At 45.7% G+C, this 21,592-nt stretch overlaps 1 protein-coding gene across 1 annotated transcript in view; it reads left to right on the top strand.

Annotated features, from left to right (window-relative positions):
• Positions 1-21,592, top strand: part of Rhpn2 (rhophilin Rho GTPase binding protein 2) — a 52,064-nt gene that overhangs the window by 1,483 nt on the left and 28,989 nt on the right. Inside the window, exons 2-3 of the mRNA XM_069998559.1 lie at positions 11,080-11,195; positions 17,689-17,817. Coding sequence (XP_069854660.1) covers positions 11,080-11,195; positions 17,689-17,817 — 245 coding nt within the window. The remainder of the gene's footprint in view (positions 1-11,079; positions 11,196-17,688; positions 17,818-21,592) is intronic.

The raw sequence follows: 21,592 nt of genomic DNA, 5'->3' as shown, positions 1-21,592 counted from the left end.
GTGAATCTATGGAAGCATCTGGGCTTGGGGTGGGAGGGATACAAAGGAGAAGGAAAGCAAGCAAGGAAGAATCACACCTCTGTAGATGCTGGTCCCAAGCCTTCCAGAATCAGTTTCCTGGGCTGTGAGTCCCAAAAGAGGATGACACAGGATGCATAGCTGGGTGTTTTTGTTTTTGTCAGTACCGGGGGTTGAACTCAGGGCCTTGTACTCTTACTTGGCTTTTTTGCTCAAGACCAGTGGCTCTACCATTTAAGCCACAGCTCCATTTCTGCCTGTGTATTTATTTGCTGGTTAATTGGAGGTAGAGTTTCCTGGACTTTCTTGCCTGCCTGGCTTTGAAACTGGATTCCCAGATCTCAGTCTCCTGAGTAGGTAGGATAATAGACATGAGCTGGGTGGGTTTTTAAATTTTAAATTTTTATTTTTTATGCAATTTCTCTGGTAGTGGATAATGCAAAATATCACAAATCATTGCTTTTCAACTAGAAGCCTCTACTTAGCAAATGAGACCTGGGAACAAATGTACTATGTCTAAGTTATACCAACCCAAAGATGGGTTTTGTTATGAGGGAAATAAGTGTAGAATCTTGTCTTTTTTTGTGTGTGTGTGTGTGTGTCTGGTCGTCGGGCCTGAACTCTGGGCCTGGGCCCTGTCCCTCAGCTCTTCAGCTCAAGGCTAGCGCTCTACCACTTGAGCCACAGCGCTACTTCCGGCTTTTTTCATTCTTTCTTTCTTTTTGTTTATGTGGTGCTGAGGAATCGAACCCAGGGCCTCAGGCATGCAAGGCAAGAGCTCTATTACTGAGCCACCTTCCCAGTCCCTAGAATCTTGTCTTGATGACCTGAATGAATTTGACACAAGACAAGTGGGTTTTATTTGGGGGAGGGAAGAACATTTTGATTGGAGGGAACAGTTTGGGCTAAAGGCTTGGGATTGTGGGTGCTTGCTCCCACCTAGGCTATGCTGGTGGGAGTGCGAAGTTAATATTTCATGCTTAAACATCGTAGCTCTGGGAGTGTAAATGTGAGGTTTGGATTAGAGAAAGGTGTGTGTGTGGTGTGTGTGTAAGTGTGAATGTATGTGTGTAAATGCATGCGTGTGTCAGTATCTGGGTTGAACTCAGGGCCTGGGTGCTGTCCCTTAGCATTTTCTGCTCAAGGCTCAACGCTGCCACTTGAGCCACAGCTCTATTTTTGGCTTTTTTTTTTTTTGGTGGCTTATTGGAGATAAATGTCTCGTGGACTTTTCTGCCCAGGCTGGCTTTGAATCTTGATTCTCAGACCTTAGCCTCCTGAAAAGCTAGGATTAGAGACATGAGCCACTGGCACCAGGCTAGAGAGTACTTTTTTTTTTTTTTTTGGTCGGTCATGAGGCTTGAACTCTGGGCTTGGGTGCTGTCTCTGTGCTCTTCAGCTCAAGGTGAGTGCTCTACCGCTTGAGCCACAGCGCCACTTCTGGTTTTCTGGTAGTTTATTGGAGATAAGAGTCTCACGGAGTTTCCTGCCCAGGCTGGCTTTGAACTGTGATCCTTAGATCTCAGCCTCCTGAGGAGCTAGGATTACAGGTGTGAGCCACCGGCGCCCCGGGAGAGTACATTTTGACAGCTGAGCAGTCTGTAAGTGTGGGGGTGGTGGAGAAATAATGTAGGGGATAGGGTGGAGTGGGCCAGGTAGGAATTGGGAGGATTTGATGCCTGGTAGCCCCTACAAGGTTTGACTTTCTAACTCCCATATTGAATGCTGATGACTTCAGACAGTTTAAAACCTGGACCACCCATCCTTCAATGTTAGCATTGCCTGGGCTACTGGTCTTTCCCATTAGTTGTACCCTTGACTCAGACCAGGGTCCAGATGAAGGCAGTATTCCCAGTGAGGAGGTTGGAATGATGAGAACCTGGATAAAGGCTGAGTTTGGAGGGACAGGAAGAACTGTTGGGATGGAATGGGGGGAGGGGTGGGCACAGGTGGATTTCCCCTCTGGAAGAAGATAGGAATACAGAAGAGAGAAGGAAGCTTGGGTATATTTCTCTCTGTGTGTTTGTTTGTTTATTTGCTTATTTTAGGGTTATTTGGCAGCCCTGGAGTATTTCTTTTTGTTTTTACAGGGTTATTTGATTCACAGTTCTGGAGTTTGAATTCAGGGACTTGCAATTACTATGCAGAAATTCTCACTTGAAGCATGCCTCCAGCCCTATTTTTCAATATGTGTGTGTGTGCGTGTGCATGTGTGTTGGCACTAGGACGAATTCAGGGCCTGGGCACTGTCCCTTAGTTTTTTATTATTACTATTTTTTTTTCACTGAAAGCTGGTGCTGTACCACTTGAGCCATACCTCCACTTCTGGCTTTTTCTGGTTAATTGGAGATAAGAGTTTCCAGTTTTAGTCCTTAGATCTCAGCCTCTTGAGTAACCAAGTTTACAGGTGTGAGCTATCACACTAGTCTTATAGTCATTTCTAATGAAGTCAAGCTTCTATTTTCCCTCTCCTTCCGCAGTTCTTGAAAATTCCTTACTACTCCATTCGAAAACTGCTTATGGTGTGACAGCTCTGTGTCTGACTTCTGTTAGTGTCTGAGACACCCTCACCCACATGGCTTCAAGCAGGCGAGGCAAGTGCTCTACCACTGAGCTAGAGCGCCAGTGTTTAACCCTGCAGTGCAGGGCATGCCTCTTGTCCTGGATGTTTTGTTCAAATAGGGAAGGCTTGAAAAGTAGCCAGCTTGTTTGTTTTAGCTCACTGAGCGAGGAAGAAATAGGGTAGTTCCACAGACCATGTTCCAACTGTTTTGTGTGACTTGAACACAAAATGAAACCTAATTGCCCAAAGTCCCCTATGCCAGCTGGCCCTGGACCGTAAGTATACAAGCTAATAGAGAATATGTCAGGTCTTTATTCAAATCAGGCCTTTTGGGGTTGTGTAGGACTTGGCTATACAGAATTAAAGGATGAACTAGCTCCTGCTCTGATGGGGACACCCCCCCCTCTAATTCCGACCCCTCACCCAGTCCTGTTTTCTGTTTATGTATTTGTCTTACAAACCTTAATCTCTTCTCCCTTCCTCCTTATTCCGCCCTCACTCTTCCTCTGAAAGGACTCTGAAATTCTCTGAAATTTTCTGATTTATCAGTTAATCATATCTTACATCTTTTTCTGGCGATTTGCTGTATTTTTCTCAAACTTTTTTTTTTTAAGTGCATAAATGGGTTGTTTGTAGAGAGCACTTCTTTCTTAAAGAGGACAATTACAACCAGAACTCTTCCCTGCCCTCCTCCCATTTTTGAAGGTGTTGGTTCTGCCCTTTAGTTGAATGTGTAGCCATTTATGCTTCCTAGAGGTTGTATTTTGTGAGCTGATCCTTTCTCTGAGGCTCCCCTGGGGCTGTAGTTCTAAATCCTCCTCCTAGAAAACTTGTTCTTGGCCTTGGAAAAACCTAGCTGAGGAAAACAAAACAAAACAAAAAAACCTGAAGGGGAAGAGCTTTAGTTTATAGAAGGAGATTCTCAGTACAAAGTATACTATTGTCCCTTGTTATCTCTCTGCGCCTTCATCCTTAGGGAGCACCAGTGTCCCGAAATGAATTTAGCTCCCCATTGTTTTTAGTCACGAACTGGAGAAGTTATTTGTTGTTCTCACCAACGGATTGGCTGGACCGGGCCTCAAGGTTCATTGTCTCCTGGTTTATGGCCTCTGTTTACTCTGTGCTTTTGGGAGGCTCCAGCAGAGAAGGAAGGAGGAAAATTCTTCTCTTCTCCCCTCTTCTCCGTCTCCTGCCTCCTCTTTTACCCCCTCCTGCCTCCCCTTCTCTTCTCTACTTCCCTTCCCCCTTCCTCTTCCTCCCTTTCTCTTGCTCCCCTCTTCCCCCTTCCCCTCTCTTTTTTTCCTTTTTGAACCCAGAATCTCCTCCTAGTCCTCTCTTTGCTTCCTTCATCTTGGGAATTTGTTTTCTCTTCCATTCCTTTCCTTTCCTCCTCTTTACTTCCCTTCTCTCTCCTTTTCCCCCTCCCTCCCTTCTCTCTCCTTTTTCCCTCCCTCCCTCCCTTCTTCCCTTTTTTTCCCTCCCTCCCTCCCTCCTCCCCCTTCCTCCCTCCCTCCCTCCCTCCCTCCCTCCCTCCCTCCCTCCCTCCCTTCCTTCCTTCCTTCCTTCCTTCCTTCCTTCCTTCCGTTTTTTGTGTCATAGACTAGCTTAAACTCCAGGCCTAGAAACTGTATTCTTAACCTTTCATATAAGGCTAGCACTTTACCACTTGAGCCACAGTTCCACTTCTAGCTTTTTGGTGGTTTACTGGAGATAAGAGTCACACAAACTTAACTGTTCAGGCTGGCTTTGTGCTACAATCCTCAGATCTCAGCCTCCTGAGTAGCTAGGATGACAGCCAATGAGCCACGGAATCTGGCTAGGGGTTTGATTTCATGCTGGACCCCATGTGAGTTCTGAGTGAGCACAACTTCCCTTGGAGGGTGTATATCTCTGCTGTACTGGGGGGCTATTTGGACATTAGAACCTGGGTCCTTTCTCAGGTGAGGAGGATTGCAAGTGGTGGTTAGTGATCCTATCCCTACCCCCTACCCCTGACTCTGGATATCTCACCATAGTTTAAGCCATGTTTCCAAAGGCCAAGCAGGACTCAGGCTGACCGTGGACTTGGGGAGGGTCCAGCTGTACTGGTGCATACTAATCCCCACCACATCTCCTGTTGTGGGATTCTGCCAGGAGGAGTCCCCAGGCAGAAACAGAATTTTCAGGGTGACTCAGAGGAGAGTCAGTTTGATGAGCTGTAACACTGTAAATGTCCCTTGTTTCCTGGGGCTGTTTGGACAGTGGCCAAGACACCTGATGTTGCTGGGCATGAGCCCAATCCACACTTCCTCCTTTTGGCACAGATACTGGAGGCTCTGGACACAAAGGTTGCCAAAGTACAGTGGGGCTGCAGATGTGCCTCAGCCAGAGGCAGAGGGATTGCAGGGGGGACCCAGAAGGGGATGAGTGATGTGTCTCTGGCTTTCCAATGAGACTCACAGAGTGCAGCAAGGACCATGGACCTTTGGAAAACTCCCAGGTTTCAATTTTACTTGTAAGAAGAGAAAATGGCAGGCGATCCAAACCACCTCAGGTGGCTTAGTTTTTCTTTCCTGTTGTGTGCATTGCACAGGTAACATAAGTGATGATGAAAAAGCTAACCCAGGAAAGGTCATGGGCAAATATCAGCCACTACCCCACCCCACATAGACATGCTATTGGTTTAAGTACGGTGTACATCCAGTCTGCTGAAATAAGCAGGTCATTGGCTGGGTCTGTAAACATATATGTGGGTGTGTGAATATAAACACATACACATCAGCATATAGTGTATATGTGTGTGTGTGTGATATTGAGACTTGAACTCAGAGCTTCTTGCTTGCTTAGCTTTTTTGCCCAAGTGGCACTTTGCCACATGAATCACAACTCCACTTTGAGCTTTTTTTCTCCACCATTCCTGCGGCTTGAACTCAAGATACAGCACTGGCCCTAAACTAAGCTTTTGTGTTCAAGGCTAGTACTCTACCATTTTCTTTTCTTTTTTCTTTTTCTTCTTTTTTTTTGGGGGGGGGCATCGGTCGTGGGGCTAGAACTCTGGGCCTAAGCACTGTCCCTCAGCTCTTCAGCTCAAGGCGAGAGCTCTACCACTTCAGCCATAGCACCACTTGTAGTTTTCTGGTGGTTAATTGGAGATAAGAGTCTCACAGGCTTCCATGCTTGGGCTGGCTTTGAACCGAGATCCTCAAAGCTCAGCTTCCTGAGTAGTTAGTATTACAGGCGTGAAGTGCTCTACCATTTTTGAGCCACAGCTCCATTATGGCTTTTTGTGGTTAATTGGAGATAAGGTTCTCATAGACTTTCCTTCCTGGGCTGCCTTTGAACCATGATCCTCAGATCTTAGCTTCCTTCATAGCTAGGATTACAGGTATGAGCTACCAGTGCCCAGTTCTCATTTACCTTTTTTTTTGCCCAAAGCTGTGGCGCTCTACCACTTGAGTAATAGCTCCACTTCTGTCTTTTGATGGTTAATTGGAGCTAAGTGTCTCTTACAGACTTGTCTGCTTGCGCTAGCTTTGAACCATAATCCTCAGACCTTAGTCTCCTGAGTAGCTGGGATTACAGGCATGAACTACTAGTGCCTAGAGTGTAAATCTATTTAAATCAAATTGATTTTGGTGATTCCAGGTATAGTGTGAGGTACAGTTATTCAGCCTGGTGAAAAATGATGGTGATTGACACATGGTGGTTGTCTCTGCTGCTGTCTAGAACTTGCTGGTAAGAGCCTGTAGTTAAAGGTTATGGCTGAGAGTTGATTTGTGTGTGGAGATGGATTGAAATGCAGGAAGGAGGCAGGAAGAGCTAGATTCCTTTCATGGAACCTTCGCCAAATCTTATCTGTGCAAGGACATGTAGGTATGGATTGCAGAGACATTGCAAGCTTTGTGTGTGTGCACACGTGTGCACACATGCGCTTGTGCACACGTGTGCATACACATGTGATGCTACTGGGGCTTGAACTCAGGGCCTGGATATTATCCCTTAGCAATATGACTCAGGGCTGGTAATCTACCACTTGAGCTACAACTCCACTTCCTGATTTTTGGTGGTTAATTGGGGATAAGTTTCAGGGGCTTTCCTGCCCAGGGATCCTCTACACCTTACTCTTTTGAGTAGCTAGTATTACAGATGTGAACCACCATACCTGGCTTATTTTTGTGCTTTTTGGTTGACAGCCCAAGGTAACTCATAAACAATTCTGGTTTCCAGTGTTTGAGAGTTGAGTTGCAAAACCAGGAAGAGATAAGACAGAAAAATATCTTTTGTAACTAAAAACACCAGTTAAGCTGGGTAAGGTGGCACACTCCCATAATCCTAGCACTCTAGGCAAGAAGATGGCAAATTTGAGACCAGCCTGGGCTATACAGTGACATTGTGACTCCAAAAAAGCAACATCATCATGAAAATACTGTCTATTATTTACTGGTGGCTCATGCCTATAATCCTAGCTACTCAAGAGGCTGAGATCTGAGGATCACAGTTTGAAGCCAGCCTAAGCAGGAAAGTCTGAGACTCTTATATACAATTAACTACCCAAAATCAGGAAGTAGAGCTGTGGCTCAAGTGGTAGAGTACCAGCCTTGAATATAATTGCTTAGGGATAGTGCTGAGATTGTGAGTTTAAGCCCTAGGACGCACACACACGCATAACTGGTCAGTTTTACTACATCTCAAACATATACTTTGCCCTCAAATTTGCTAGAAACACAACTACATTTGTGGATCATATCTTTGGTCATGTGGATGAAAGCTCCACCTGGTTTCAAGGTAAAAGAGGGGGAGGCGAGTGGGGCCCCACAAGATTGGCAAGATGTCTGCCTTTCAGCTGGCCAGGCTAGTGTCAATCTGTACAGGAATCTCTCTGAGATGGAATCTCATGGACTTTTCTGCTCAGGCTGGCCTTGAACTGTGATCTTCCAGCTCTCAGCCTCCTGAGTAGCTAGCATGACAATGGCATGGGCCATTAGTGCCCACAAAGACTTGTGACTCAGCCCTTGCTTCTCTTAGTGTTAGCTGTTGACAACCTTTGTTTTTTCACAGTGTGAGGTTGAAATGTCCAAAGTTAGTCCATCAAAGGAACTAAATAGACAATTTGTGTGTATGGGATCAGAATTCACTTCATGGTAGATCTTTGTTTGCCATTGGTGACTCTGATTCTCCAGCCAGGTTGTTGTAACAGCTTCCCTGATCCTTGGTGCAAATCTTTGCTCTAGTGTTAAAAGAAGCCAAGTGCCAGAGTTCACGCCTGTAATCATATCTACTCAGGCGACTGAGATTGGAGGATCATGATTCAAAGCCAGACCAAGCAAGAAAGTCTGAGACTCTTCAGTGAACCACCAAAAAGCTGGAAGAAGAGGTGTAGCTCAAGTGGTAGAATGCCAGCCTTGAGCGGAAGGAGCTACGTGACAACACCCAGACCCTGAGTTCAAGCCTCAGTACTGGTACACACACACAATTTGCAGAGGTGTAAGAGTTGATCTAGAAGCTTCTTGCTTAGGTATTGGGGTCTGATTAATGGGGTCTAGTTGCTGAAGACAGAGAAGTGTAATGTGTGTGCACATGTATGTGTGTGTATGTATGCCCAGACAGTGTCTTCTCCCAGTAAAGGACCCTTTATCTACTTTCCAGTGAGCTACCAGCTGACTTAAAGCCCCAGAGGATGCTAGGGGCTCTTCCTGGCAGTGTTAATTTTCTAACAGCCTTCTGGGTGTTCCCAGCAAGGCCCAGCCCTCCTACCTGTCTGTAAGAAGTCATATAGTGGGGCTGGGAAGGTGGTCAAGTGGTAGAGTGCTAGCCTTGAGCTGAAGAGCTGAGGGACAGCACCCAGGCTCAGAGTTCAGGCCCCACTGCTGACAAAAAAACAAAACAAAACAAAACAAAACAAAAAAGAAGTCATATAGTTTTGGGCTCACTTATCTACTCCAGTCCTATCTAATCCTCAGTCTCTCAGTGACTAATCTAGAAATTTGATACTTCCCTCCCCCTGTCCATGGGCTGTTCATGGCAGACTGATTCCAGAAATTGGTAAAGAGTAGGAGCAGGAAACAGAAATAGTTCTTAACCATGGGCTAGAATGGCTGCTTATCTAAGCTTTGGAAAAGTACATAAAGGAATTACTTATTAATGTTCCTTTGTGAAAAGTAATCTCTACATAGGTGAGCCATGGAATTCTGCATCACTTTGAACCAGCCCTGCGTAGTACTTTCTATAAGTGGGAGAGGGAAAAGGCCATCATTTTAGCTCTATGATATTAAATTAGATTCACAATGAGGATTGGTGGGGGGTGGGGGGTGGTGGGGGAGGAGGAATAAGATAGGGCAGGGTGAGGGGGCAGACAGACGGTGGTACTGAGGCTTGAACTCAAGTCCTGTCCCTTAGCTTTTTCTGCTCAAGGCTACTACCACTTGAGCCAACTCCAATTCTGACTTTTTACTGGTTCATTAAAGATAAGAGTCTAGGAAGTGGAGCTGTGGCTCAGACTGGTAGAATACTAGCCTTGATCAAAAGTTCAGGGACATTGCCCAGGCCCTGAGTTCAAGCCCCACAATTCACAAAGATAAGAGTCTCACAGACTTTTCTGTCCAAGCTGGCTTTGAGTCTTGAGCCTCAGATCTGAGCCACCTGAGTAGCTAGGATTATAGGCATGAACCATCAGCACCCAGCCATAACTCATTTCTGAACCTACAGAGCCTCTGAAAAGATTGAGATGCTGATAACCCACCGCTTTTCTTCACCTTGGGTCCTGGTTTGGCCAGGTGTGGATGGAACTGAGCAGGCAGTGAGGCAGCTAGAGGGAAAGGGCAATCTCTGCGTGAACTGCTGTCTGCTGTAGCCACACCACTCCTAGGGAGTGACCCCAGTGGGCAGGGCCTCCAGATAAGCTTCACCAAAGAATGTGGCTCTAACTTCCACTTATCTGGGGGAAGGGAGAGCATTAGGTTTAAAGGAAACTTTTTGAGCTTGCAGCTGGTGGCTCACCCCTATAATCCTTGTAATTTATGAGGCTGAGATCTGAGGATTGAGGTTCAAAGCCAGCCCAGTCTGGAACATCCCTGAAACTCTTTATCTCCAATAAACCACCAACAATTGGGAAGTGGAGGTGTATCTCAAGTGGTAGAATTCTAGCCTTGAGCTAAAAAATGGAGGGTCAGTGCCCAGGGCCTGAGTCCAAGCCCCAATACCTGTATAAAACAAAACAAAACACATAAGTCTATACATACTGTGTGATTGCATTTACATGAAATGTCCAGATTATGTAAATCTATGCAGACAGAAAATAAATTTGGGGTGGGGGGAGATTGATGAGAATGAGAAATTGATGTTTAATTTCTTTTAGGGGTAATGAAGTAATGCTTATTTTTAATTTAATTTTATTATTACGTAATTGAGGTTACACCCGACTTTTTTGGGTTAGGTTCTAATCTCCCAGGCTGGCCTCAAATCATGATTTTCCCAATGTTATCCTTCAAAAGGAGCTTGGAGCTAGGTGCTAGTGGCTCATGCTTGCAATCCTAGTTACTCAAGAGACTGCGATCTGAGGATCACGGTTCAAAGCCAGATGGGACAGGAGTGTCCCTGAGACTCTAATCTCCAATTAACCACCAGAAAACTGGATGTGGTGCTGTGGTGCAAGTGGTAGAGCGCTTACCCTGAGCTGAGCTGAGCTGAAATGCTCAGGGACAGTGCCCAGACCCAGAGTTTAAGCCCTACACTAACAACAACAAAAAGAGCTTGGATTGGGGCTGGAAAGGTGTCTCAGTGGTAGAGCGCTTGCCTTGCATGCATGAGGCCCTGGGTTCATTTCCTCAGCACCACATAAGCAAAAAGAAAAAAGCCACAAGTAGCACTGTGGCTCAAGTGGTAGAGCTCTAGCCTGGAGCTGAGGAGCTGAGGGACAGCGCCCAGGCCCAGAGTTCAGGCCCCATGACCGGACCCCCCCCCCAAAAAAAAAAAAAAGCTTGGATTACAGGCATAAACTCTATGCCTAAATATATATTTCTAGAGCAGGGTTACACTTTTAATCTTCTTTGAAGCTACCTGTGAACTAGCCCAGTTATTCTCCAGGAATGAAAGGCACTGGTACTAGGGCTTAAACTCAGGGACTCACACTCTGATTTAGCTTTTTCACTAAGGGCTGGTGCTGTACCACTGGAGCCACACACAGCTTCATTTCTGTGGGTTTTTTGTTTTGTTTTTTTAGTGCTTAATAGAAGATAAGAGTGTTAAGGACTTTTCTGCCCACACTTACTTTGAACTTCACTCCTCAAATCTCACCCTCCTGAATAGCTAGGATTGCAGGTGTGAGCTACCAGCACCTGGCTCATGAGCGATTCTTAATTCTCTTGATACCCTTCCATCTTCTAAGCATTTTCTCTCTTGGAATTACTTTGATTTTCTCAGAAAAGCTTTTTTTTTTGTTAGACTTTTTTTGTTTTTAGGCATTGTCATCATTTTTAGAGAGGCTGACATCTAAAAGGACATCTCTTATTTCTTTCCCCTAGGGTTGTAATCCTTTGGCACAGACTGGCCGGAGCAAGCTGCAGAATGAAAGGGCTGCTTTGAACCAACAGATCTTGAAGGCTGTGCGGATGCGGACAGGAGCCGAGAACCTTCTGAAGTAAGTGTCTCTTGACCCCACTGCTGTGGGGGAATCCTAGGCTTCCCTAAGGCCTTTTACCTTTTCACCATATTCCTAGACCTGGTTCTTGGTTTCAACTTCAGGATTTCTTCTTATTTCTGGAGGCCTAGAGCTTCATTATGTTAAAAGATCCATGTTTTGCCTGGTACCAGTGGCTCACACCTACAGTCCTAGCTACTCAGAAGGCTGGAGTTTGAGGATCATGGTTTGAAACCAGCCCTGGGCAGGAAAGTTTGTGAGACTCTTATTTCCAGTTAACTGGATAGTACAGCTGTGGCTCGTAAGTTCAGAAGGTAAACGACAGTGCCCAGGCCCGGAGTTCAAGCTCTAGTATTGGCACAGATATACAAAAAAAAAGGGCAAATAACCAGGCACTGGTGGCTCATGCCTGTAATCCTAGCTACTCAAGAGGCTGAGATTTGAGGATCTCTGGTCAAGCCAGTTTGGGCAGGAAAGTCCATGAGATTCTTATCTCCAATTAACCACAAGAAAACGAAGTGGCACTGTGGCTCAAGTGGTAGAGCACTCGCCTTGAGCTGAAGAGCTCAGGGACAGCTCCCAGGCCCAGAGTTCAAGCCCCAGGACAAAAAAAAAAAAAAAAAAAAAAAAAAGCGGGGGGGGGGGATATTTTGCTCATTCTGTGTATTTGGCAGATGGTAGAATTAGCAATTTTGATTCAAATCCATTTATGATCTTGGTATTTGTTTTTCCTGCTTTCTATGGGACTTGTGTTTTTCCACTGCCTAGAGTTGTGCCTGATATGGAGTCACTGGTAAAATTCATGTTAGTTAAAGAAGGAAGAGAAGGCTGAAAAGAGAGGAATAGGGACATTTCTGGTACCAGTGTCCACCTTTGTAATAAGCCAGGGGCATGGTGATGTATACCTGTAGTCCCAGCTGTTTAGGAGGCTGAGATGGTAAGATCACTTAAGCCCAGGAATTCAAGACCAGCCTGAAGCTGGAAGCTGGTGGCTTACACCTAGCTACATAGGAGTGTGAGATCTGAGGATCCAGGTTTGAAGCCGGTCCAGGCAGGGAAGTCTGTGAGACTCTCATCTCCAATTTACAATAAAAAAGCCAGAAGTTAGAGGTGTGGCTCAAGTGCCAGCCTTGAGGGGGAAAAAAATCTAGGGAACAGAATCCAGGCCTTTAGTTCAAGCCCCAGTACTGGCATAAAACAACAACAAAACCCAGCTTAGACAACCCAACTACTCTGTGTCTCAAATAAAAAGAAGGAACAAAAGGAAAGTAATCAATGTGGTTCAGGACAGCCTGTGCTCTGGAATACTCAGTAGCCTGATGATAAAATAGTTATTAACAATTGCACAGCTCCATCGATAAACCTTGGCTCCTTCTGGGCAGCTGTCATTTCCTCCATACCCTAAAATCAACTAACTATAACTGTTCTTTCTGGAGAGTGTAGAGTTTCTTCTGCAGAATTTATCCGTGTGTGTGTGTGTGTGTGTGTGTGTGTGTGTGTGTGTGTGTGTGTGTGTGTGTGTGTGTGTGTGTGTGTGTGTGTGTGTGTGTGTGTGTGTGTGTGTGTGTGTGTGTGTGTGTGTGTGTGTGTGTGTGTGTGTGTGTGTGTGTGTTCTTCTGCAGAATTTATCCGTGTGTGTGTGTGTGTTTCTTCTGCAGAATTTATCCGTGTATGTGTGTACACACACACAAAAGCGATGCTTGCCATTGGGTCCTGCATTCAAGGCTTCACACTCATGCCTGGCTTTTTTGTTCAAGGCTAGAGCATTAACCACTTAAGCCCTAGCTCTACTTCTATCTTTGTTAGTTCATTGGAGATAAGATTTTCCGAGTTTTCTGTCCTAGCTGGCTTCAACCCTTGATCCTCAAATCTCAGTCTCCTGACTAGCTTTGATTACAGGCATGAGCTACTGAGTTTTGAGTGATATTTTTATTTTTTTATTTATTTAGTCAGTTGTGGCACTTGAACTCAGGGCCTGGGCACTGCCTCTGAGCTCTTTTTTCCCAAGGCTAGCTCTCTATCACTTTGAGCCACAGCTCCACCTCCATTTTTTTTTTAAATTGGGTACACAAATTTCTTTTCCTCACTTTTATGGTGAAATGCTACAGAGAATAATATAAGCAACCTTTCTTTTGCTCAAGAATAACAGTGCTGTAAAAAAAAAAATTAAAAGGAATCTGTTAGGGTGTGGAGATGTGGCTCAAGTAGAGACTACCACCCAGGCTAGCTTTGAACTACAATATTCAGATGTCAGCCTTCTAAATAGCTAGGGTGACAGGCATGAGCCATAGGTATCCAGGTAGATTTTTTCTTTAAGTTCTAGGAATTCTTGACCCAAGGGCTTTGTGCATGCTAGACAAATACCTCACACTAAGCCACACCCTAACTTTAATACAGAAGTAAACAAACCAGGTAACTGTAGGAAGTGATTTTTTTTTTCTAAAAAGTACTGTTGACGAAACTGATAGGGTAGTTCCTGATGACTTGGTCTTAGAGACCTGAGTAGGCAGGAAGGCATAGGTACTGGAGCTTGTTCTTAGCTCTGTATTCCCCCCACCCCCACCCCTAGTGCTCTACCCCAGGAGCCAAAGCTCCACTTATGACTTTTTACTAGTTCATTAAAGATAAGAGTCTCACAAGACTTTCATTCCCTTGGGCTGGCTTGGAACTGTTGTTCTCAGATCTCAGCCTCCTGGATAGCTAGGATTACTGGGGTGATCCACTGGAGCCTGGCTGGCTATTTTTCTTGCAGGATCTGAAGTTTGTTGAACTACTTATATAGATAAAGGACCATATGTTAGCCTCCAGGGTAATACACTGGCCTTTACTAGGCTTGTTCTTGGGGAAACAATCATTGTTTATTTTGCCTTAGTCCACAAGTAGGCTTGAGGCACTTTGGACATTTGTAAGACTTGTAAGCTTTCAAGTAGTGGGTGGGCCTGGAGAAGGAAGAATGTATGAGAGGCTTTGCTGGTGATATACTTTGTTTATGTGAGCCTTTGAGCTTCCTGGCAGCCTTAGGAAAAGGGAAAATTGATCTGGAGCACCTTTCATACCCATAGTTGAAGGAAACGTACCCTAAGACTTGGTGAACCTGTTCCCATATACCCAGAAGGCTGAGACATTTTTTTCTTCCCTGAATTCTTGTGGGATAAGATCTACTGGTAAATCATTCCTTTTTCTTTTTTCTTTTTTTTTTTCTTTTTGTCAGTAACACCTTTGTTGTACAGGTTTTACAAGCGGTAGATTGGGACCCATTTTGTGTTATGAAATCAATTCACTATGTTGCTGTGGTATAATCCAAACGTAAATATTTGGTCTTTGTTTCCTGAGTTCCTGGTCCAAGCCTCCTAAAACTCTTGTGATAAGAGTTATCTCCAATCTACTGAGACTGTGTCTTGTTGGGGAGACCTTAAGGCTAAGGACTGATTCCTCAGAAGGACTCAGCCAGGATGTAGAGGGGTTTTCACAATCTGTTCCCCCTCCTGTCCTCCTTTCCAGAACTGGGAGGGGCCTAAAGATTGAGGTCAACCACTAGTGGCCAGTAACTTTAACCATCTCGTATATCTAGGGAACGAAAGCTCCATAAAAAGCCCTAAATGACGGGGTATAGGAGTTTCTGGGCTGGGGAACATACTGGGGGTACAGGGAAGTTGGCCTGCCTTGGAGAGGCCATAGGGAGGAAAGCTCTGTACACCTGTCTGTCTCTGATAGAATGCTCTGGGTATCACTTCCATTAGTCTGTCCTGGGGCTTGAATTCAGGGCTTGAGCTCTGTGAGGTTTTTCCCTCAAGGCTGGTGTTCTACCACGTAAGCCACAGCTCTGCTTCCATGGTGTTTCCTGCCCCAGCTGGCTTTGAACAATGATCCTCAGATTTCAGCTTCTTGTGTAGCTAGGATTATAGAGTCGTGAGCCACTGGTGCCGCCTCGTTGGTCTATTCTTGGATTGAACATTTCCCCTGATCAAGAACTTAGATGAAAAGTTTCCCTCACTTCTGTGAGTCTTGCCTAGTGCTTTATCTAGTTGGTCAGTCAGAGTCTAGATGGCCCCCTTCTCTGGGACTTGTGATTGGTGCCTGCAGTGGGGACAGGACAGTTGTATTAGGACGAAGCCTTTAACTGATGGGTTAACAGAGAGTTGGGAGTCCGAATTGGATGAAGTTATTGGAAACTCAACTGCTGCTGGGAATCAGGAACAGGAGCTCTGGAAACATCAGAAAGAAAGAAAGAGGGAGAGGAGGAGGGAGGGGAAGGATGGAAGAAGAGAGAGAGAGAGAGAGAGAGAGAGAGAGAGAGAAGACCTGGCTATCTAGACACTGGTGACTCATGGCTGTCATCCTAGGTACTCCAGAGGCTGAAATCTGAGACAAGCCTGGGGTAGGAAAGGCTGAAACTCTCTTTATATCCAAGTAACCACCAAAATGCCAGAAATGGAGCTATGGCTCAAGTGGTAGAACACTAACTTTGATTGAAAAAGTTAAGGGTCAATGACCAGGCCCTGAGTTCAGGCCCCAGTACTGGCACAAGAAAAGAAAAGAAAAAGGACAATTTAGAGTAGAATAGAATATGTTGGAGTGCATGTGTCCCTCTAGCTTTTGGGAGGCCTTTATTTTTCAGGGATGAGTGTGCACATGGGCTGCATGGGGATATAAAATGTACTAATTAGCCAAGCACTGGTTGCCTGTACTGTAATCCTAGCTTCTCAGAAGGCTGAGATCTGAGGATCATGGTTCAAAGCCAGCCTGGGCAGGAAAGTCCATAAGACTTTTATCTCTAATAAACTTCTTTTAAAAAGCAGAAAGTGGGCACACTGGCTGTACTGGACATTGATGAAAGTGAACCAAGGAATTCATGGGCAGAGACAGGAGGGAAAGAATGAGAGAGAATGGGGACACAGATGATAGTAAGCAAAAGGAAAGAAATGTACTTATTACCTGAGGTATGTAAAGGTAACCTGCTGTATATCACCTCTAAAACAACAATAAATAATTTTTTTAAAATCTGGAAGTAGAGCGGTGGCTCAATTGGTAGAGTGCTAGACTTGAGCACAAAAGCTCAGGGACAGCCGGGCACTGGTGGCTGACGCCTGTAATCCTAGCTATTCTGGAGGCTGAGATCTGAGGAACACGGTTCAAAGCCAGCCTGGGCAGGAAAGACTGTGAGACTCCTATCTCCAATAAACCACCAGAAAACCGGAAGTGGTACTGTAGCTCAAGTGGTAGAGCGCTTGCCTTGAGCTGAAGAGCTAAGGGACAGCGCCCAGGCCCAGAGTTCAAGCCCCACGACCATCCAAAAAAAAAAAAAAGCTCAGGGACAGTGCCAGACTCTGAGTTCAAGTTCCAGGACTCCCCCTCCCCCCCTCTCCACATTGTACTAATGATTATAAGTCCTCTAAAACAACAACAACAAAAAACAAATCCAAACTCTGCAGAACAATGGTCACCAAGACAAGTTTCCTCAACCTTATTGCCTGGTTAGGATCTAAGCATTCAGGTATGGAAAACTCTGAGCAATTAGAGAAGGAACCCAGTGTCCTATACCTGTCTGGGTGTAGGAAGATGGCCAGCACCCTGCTCTCTGAATAAAGATGTATGGGTGCAAATGAGCAGCAGGTTTTTATGCAGCAACGAGGGAACAATGTGGCCAGACAGTCTTTGAAGCTAGGCCCAGCTTGTGGTAGAAAAGCTTTGTATTTCCTCAGTCAGATAACAATGATTCTGGTTTATAAGTATGTGCAGGACCCTGCTGACTCAGTGCCTGGTGTTCCTATTGTTACTTTGGTGGTGATTTGTAATCTGTAAGTTGAAGGACCCATCTGCAAAGTCTTTTGAGTTGCTGTTGAAAGTAGGTCCTTTGTTCTTTTTTTATTTTTATTTTATTTATTATTATTTTTTTGGTCGGTTATGGGGCTTGAACTCTGGGCTTGGGCGCTGTCCCCGCGTGCTTCAGCTCAAGGCGAGCCCTCTGCCGCTTGAGCCACAGTGCCACTTCCAGTTTGCTAGTGGTTTTTTTTATTGGATTTAAGAGTCTCACAGACTTTTCTGCCTGGACTGACTTTGAACCTCGATCCTCAGATCTCAGCCTCCTGAGTAGCTAGGATTATAGGCGTGAGCCATTGGCGCCCGGCTGGTCCTTTGTTCTTATACTGCATACTCTTCCATTCTATATGGTGTTTTAGTGGTTAGTGAACTTTTCAGTTATTTGTCCTGTATGTGTGTGTGTATGTGTAAGTGCATGTGTGCATACACATGTATATGTGCACTGGTACTGGGACTTGAACTCGGGGCCTGGACACTGTTGCTTAGCTTTTTGCTCAAGGCTGGCACTTTGCCACTTAAACCACAGCTTCACTTCCAGCTTGTTGAGCGGCTTCTCTGATCACCTCTGATATTCATCTGCCTTTGGCCTCCTGAACCTCCCTGAAGGGATTGGGTTAATGTCTGTTCATCTCGGTTGCTTGACAGTGCTTCTCTCCCTCTTCTCTTTGAACAGAGTAGCCACAAACCAAAAGGTACGAGAACAGGTGCGCCTGGAGCTCAGCTTTGTCAACTCAGACCTGCAGATGTTGAAGGAGGAACTGGAGGGACTCAACATCTCAGTGGGCGTGTACCAAAACTCAGAGTGAGTATGCCACACCCTTCCCAATGGATGTTCTTTAAGCCAGAAGTTGCCTGCATCCCAAATCTTGTGGTCCCAAGGGAGCCAGTAGCCCCCACTCTGGGCATCAGAGTTTTCACCCATCAGAGAATGAACCAAGTGCTAGGGTTTATAGGGTTGGATTTGTGGAGTTTATAGGGAGAAAACTAGAGTGTTGGCCAGACAGCCGCACAGCAGAACTGTGTGTCTGGGTCCAGGCAAGGTAATGGCATCTGTTACTTGGACTGAGGTGTTGTCTCATCTGTGAGGATACCCTGGAAGGTGCTCTGTGAACAGCTTGTGAGGTCAGATCTGCCCCATGGGGCTCAGTTGTCCTGCCTTCTCCCCTCTTAGCCTCTCTCTAAGCCCAAGGCCTGGTTCTGGATCTTTCTATTGAGAGAATGTCCAAGAGCCTATGCTCACATCTGTCATCCTAGCTACTCAGGAGGCTTAGATCTGAATATGATTTGAACCCAGCCTGGGCAAGAAAATGTATGAGACTCTCATCTCCAATGAAACCCCCCCCCCAAAAAAAATGGGAGTGGAGGTATGGCTCAAATGGTAGAGCACCAACCTTGAGCAAAATAGCTAAGGGACAATGTCCAGGCCCTAAGTTCAAGCCCTTGTAATTGGTTCCCCCCCACCTTCCAAAATGTACAAGATCAGCTCTTCAGCTCAAGGTGAGTGCTCTACCACTTGAGCCACAGTGCCACTTCTGATTTTCTAACTGGTTTATTGGAAATAAGAGTCTCACAGACTTTTCTTCCTGGGCTGGCTTTGAACTGCAATCCTCAGATCTCAGCCTCCTGAGTAGCTAGGATTACAGGCATGAGCCACCAGCACCAGCTCTTGAATGGGAATCTTTTATGTCTAAGGTTAGACCTGTCTAGGTTCCTTGAGACCCCCACAGAGACACTTCAGAAGTGTCTCCATGCAATATAGAGAAATGAATGTCTTGATTCCAAAGTGCTCCTTGGAAGGAATATTGAGATGTGAACTACAGAAAAGCGCAGAAAGTCATAGCCAGGCACCTGTGGCTCATGCCTATAATCTTAGCTATTCATGAGACTGAGATCTGAGGATCACAGTTCAAAGCTAGCAGGAAAGTCCAAAGTCTGAGAGACTCTTATCTCTAATTAACTACCAAAAAAGCTGGAAGGAAATAGAGCTGTGGCTTAAGTGGTAGAACACCAGCCTTGAACAAAAACGCTAAGAGGGATTACCCAGGGTCCTGAATTGAAGCTCCAATACTAGCGTGTGCGTACGTGCATGTGCGCGCACACACAAACAAAATTATTAATAAGTTGAAAAAAAATAAGAAAGTAAGTCTCCTGCCAAAGGGGGGACCAAGGAGAACTAACCAACAAATCCCAAGAAAGAACTTATCTAGTTTTTGTGTGGGGTAAGTAAAACTTCTCCAACACGGGTAGGCCCTGAAGGAAACTCAGACAGAAAATAGTTTCCTGGATTAACAGAGGGAGGACGTTTAGGAATTTTTTGAGTCGCTTTGGAATGTACATTTCCTGACCCTAACCTTTCACATGACACCTGGGGTGGGGGTGTAAGCTGAAGTCAAACATCTGTGCCCCAAGCCAGGCCTCTGGCTCCTTTCTTTGTGTTACCTCTGTCCGGTTCACTGGTGACTCCCAGAGCAGTTTCAACAACCTTATCAGACCAACAGCAAATGGCAGAAATTTCCATCTCTGCTCTGGTGTTCAATGTCAGTATTGTGACGAGTGCTGGTGGCTCATGCTTGTCATCCTAGCTACTTAGGAGTCTGAGATATGTGGATCACGGTTCAAAGCCAGCCTAGGCAAGAAAATCTGTGAGACTCTCTATTTCTAATGAACCACCAAAAAGCTGGAAGTGGAGGTGTGGTTTAAGTGTTACAGTACCAGCTTTAAGTGAAAAAGCTAAGGGACAGTGCTTGGGCCCTGAGTTTATGTCCCAGTACTGATGCACACGTGCACATTCCACTGCTTGAGTCCATCCAAATTCCTGCAGCAGGTAAAGCAGTGCCAAGTTCACATAAGAGCAGGGTGACCCTGTGACCCTGGAGTGGCCCTAGGCCATATCCTGGGTCACTGGAAAGAGGGAAGGAAATTAGGAATAGATTATAAAGGACACATGACATGTCTCTTCGCTTTACATTTCAAGTTGTTGGTTATTTTTGTTAATACTGGAGCTCGAACTCAGGGCCTGGGTGCTATCCTTTAGTTTTTCTGCTCAAGGTTTGTGATCTAGCACTTTAGCCACGATTAATTGAAGGTTAAGAGTTCCAGACTTTTCTGCCCCGGCTGGCTTCCAGCTGTGATCCTCAAATCTTAGCTTCCTGAGTAGCTAGGAAGTCACTGGCCACTGGCTTCTAGTAGTTCTGATGTTTTTTTTTGTTTTTGTTTTTGTTTTTTTTTTTTGCATGTGTGCCAGTTTTGGGCCTTGAACTCAGAGCCTATGCACACTTTTCCAGTTTTGGGGTGGTTAATTGGAGATAAAAGTTTCTTATACTTTCCTGCCTGGCTGGCTTTGAACAGTGATCCTCAGATCTCAATCTTCTAAGTAACTAGGATTATGTGTGACCCACCAGCACCCAGCTATAGTACAGTCTGCATATAGTATAGTATAGTCTGCAAAATAGGCAGAGAAGAAATGATCTTCACTGGGCATATAAGAAAAGGTAGGGCCGGGCGCTGGTGGCTCACGCCTGTAATCCTAGCTACTCAGGAGGCTGAGATCTGAGGATCGCGGTTCAAAGCCAGCCCGGGCAAGAAAGACCGTGAGACTCCTATCTCCAATAAACCACCAGAAAACCGGAAGTGGCGCTGTAGCTCAAGTGGTAGAGCGCTCGCCTTGAGCTGAAGAGCTGAGGGACAATGCCCAGGCCCAGAGTTCAAGCCCCACGACCGACAAAAAAAAAAAAAAGAAAAGGTAGGGATCTCAGATCACAGAGAGAGTCATGTTTGTGCCACACTGGGTGGAATGCCCTGGTGTTGGAGTCTTCAAGATAGTCATGGGAAGAACAGACCATATATCCAGCCATTAGGGCACTGGGCCCAGAAAAGCCAGGTCTGGCTGATCCTTATCTCCTTCCACCAGGGCCAGCCTTCTGGTGTGGGGGCCAGGGGACATTGAGTCAGCCACACATCTAGACTGGGTCCCACTAGCTTTCAGCACAACTTTGCCATGGTGGTAGTTTCAGCTTACGTCCATTGTCCACCTACCTTGCCTGGCATTCCTGAACTCCTCTCTGGGCTGGGCTGAGCAGCCCATGAGGTCTCCTGTTACAGGTTAGGCCCCTGGATTCCTATTTGTAAAAGCCTAAGCACAGGTTTACTTCCTGCCAGCCCTGTCCTAGGAATGTAGGTAGGGCCAGTATGAGGTGACCCAGAGGTCCTGGCTGCAGGAGGGGGTGACGTAGTGGTTTCTGGAGTCTGAACTTGTGTTGGGAGCAAGCCATATTTAGGTATCAGATGGGGGCCCCTGACCTTGAGGAATTCACTGACATTGTCCCAAAAGAAGAGACAACCCCCCCCTCCCCCAGAGGGCGGGAGGTGATGAAGGCTACTTAGGAGGGAAGGAAAGAGAGAATGGGAAGGGTTAGGGACCAAGAGGGGCCCAGTGAAGCAGGGTGAGCCTACTGGAGCAGAGTGAGTGCAGTTGGTACAGTAAACAGGTCTGTTGAAAGAGAGGTCAAAATTGGATGGGTAAATCAGAGTTGAGGAGGTGGTTGGTGATTGTCTTAGAAAAGGAAAATCATTAGCCA

This window comes from Dipodomys merriami, unplaced genomic scaffold (genome assembly GCF_024711535.1).
Source record: "Dipodomys merriami isolate MVZ:Mamm:240054 unplaced genomic scaffold, mDipMer1.0.p SCAF_52, whole genome shotgun sequence".
Classification (NCBI taxonomy): Eukaryota; Metazoa; Chordata; class Mammalia; order Rodentia; family Heteromyidae; genus Dipodomys; species Dipodomys merriami.
Note: the sequence above shows the minus strand (reverse complement) of the source record. Positions and strands in the feature narration are given on the sequence as shown.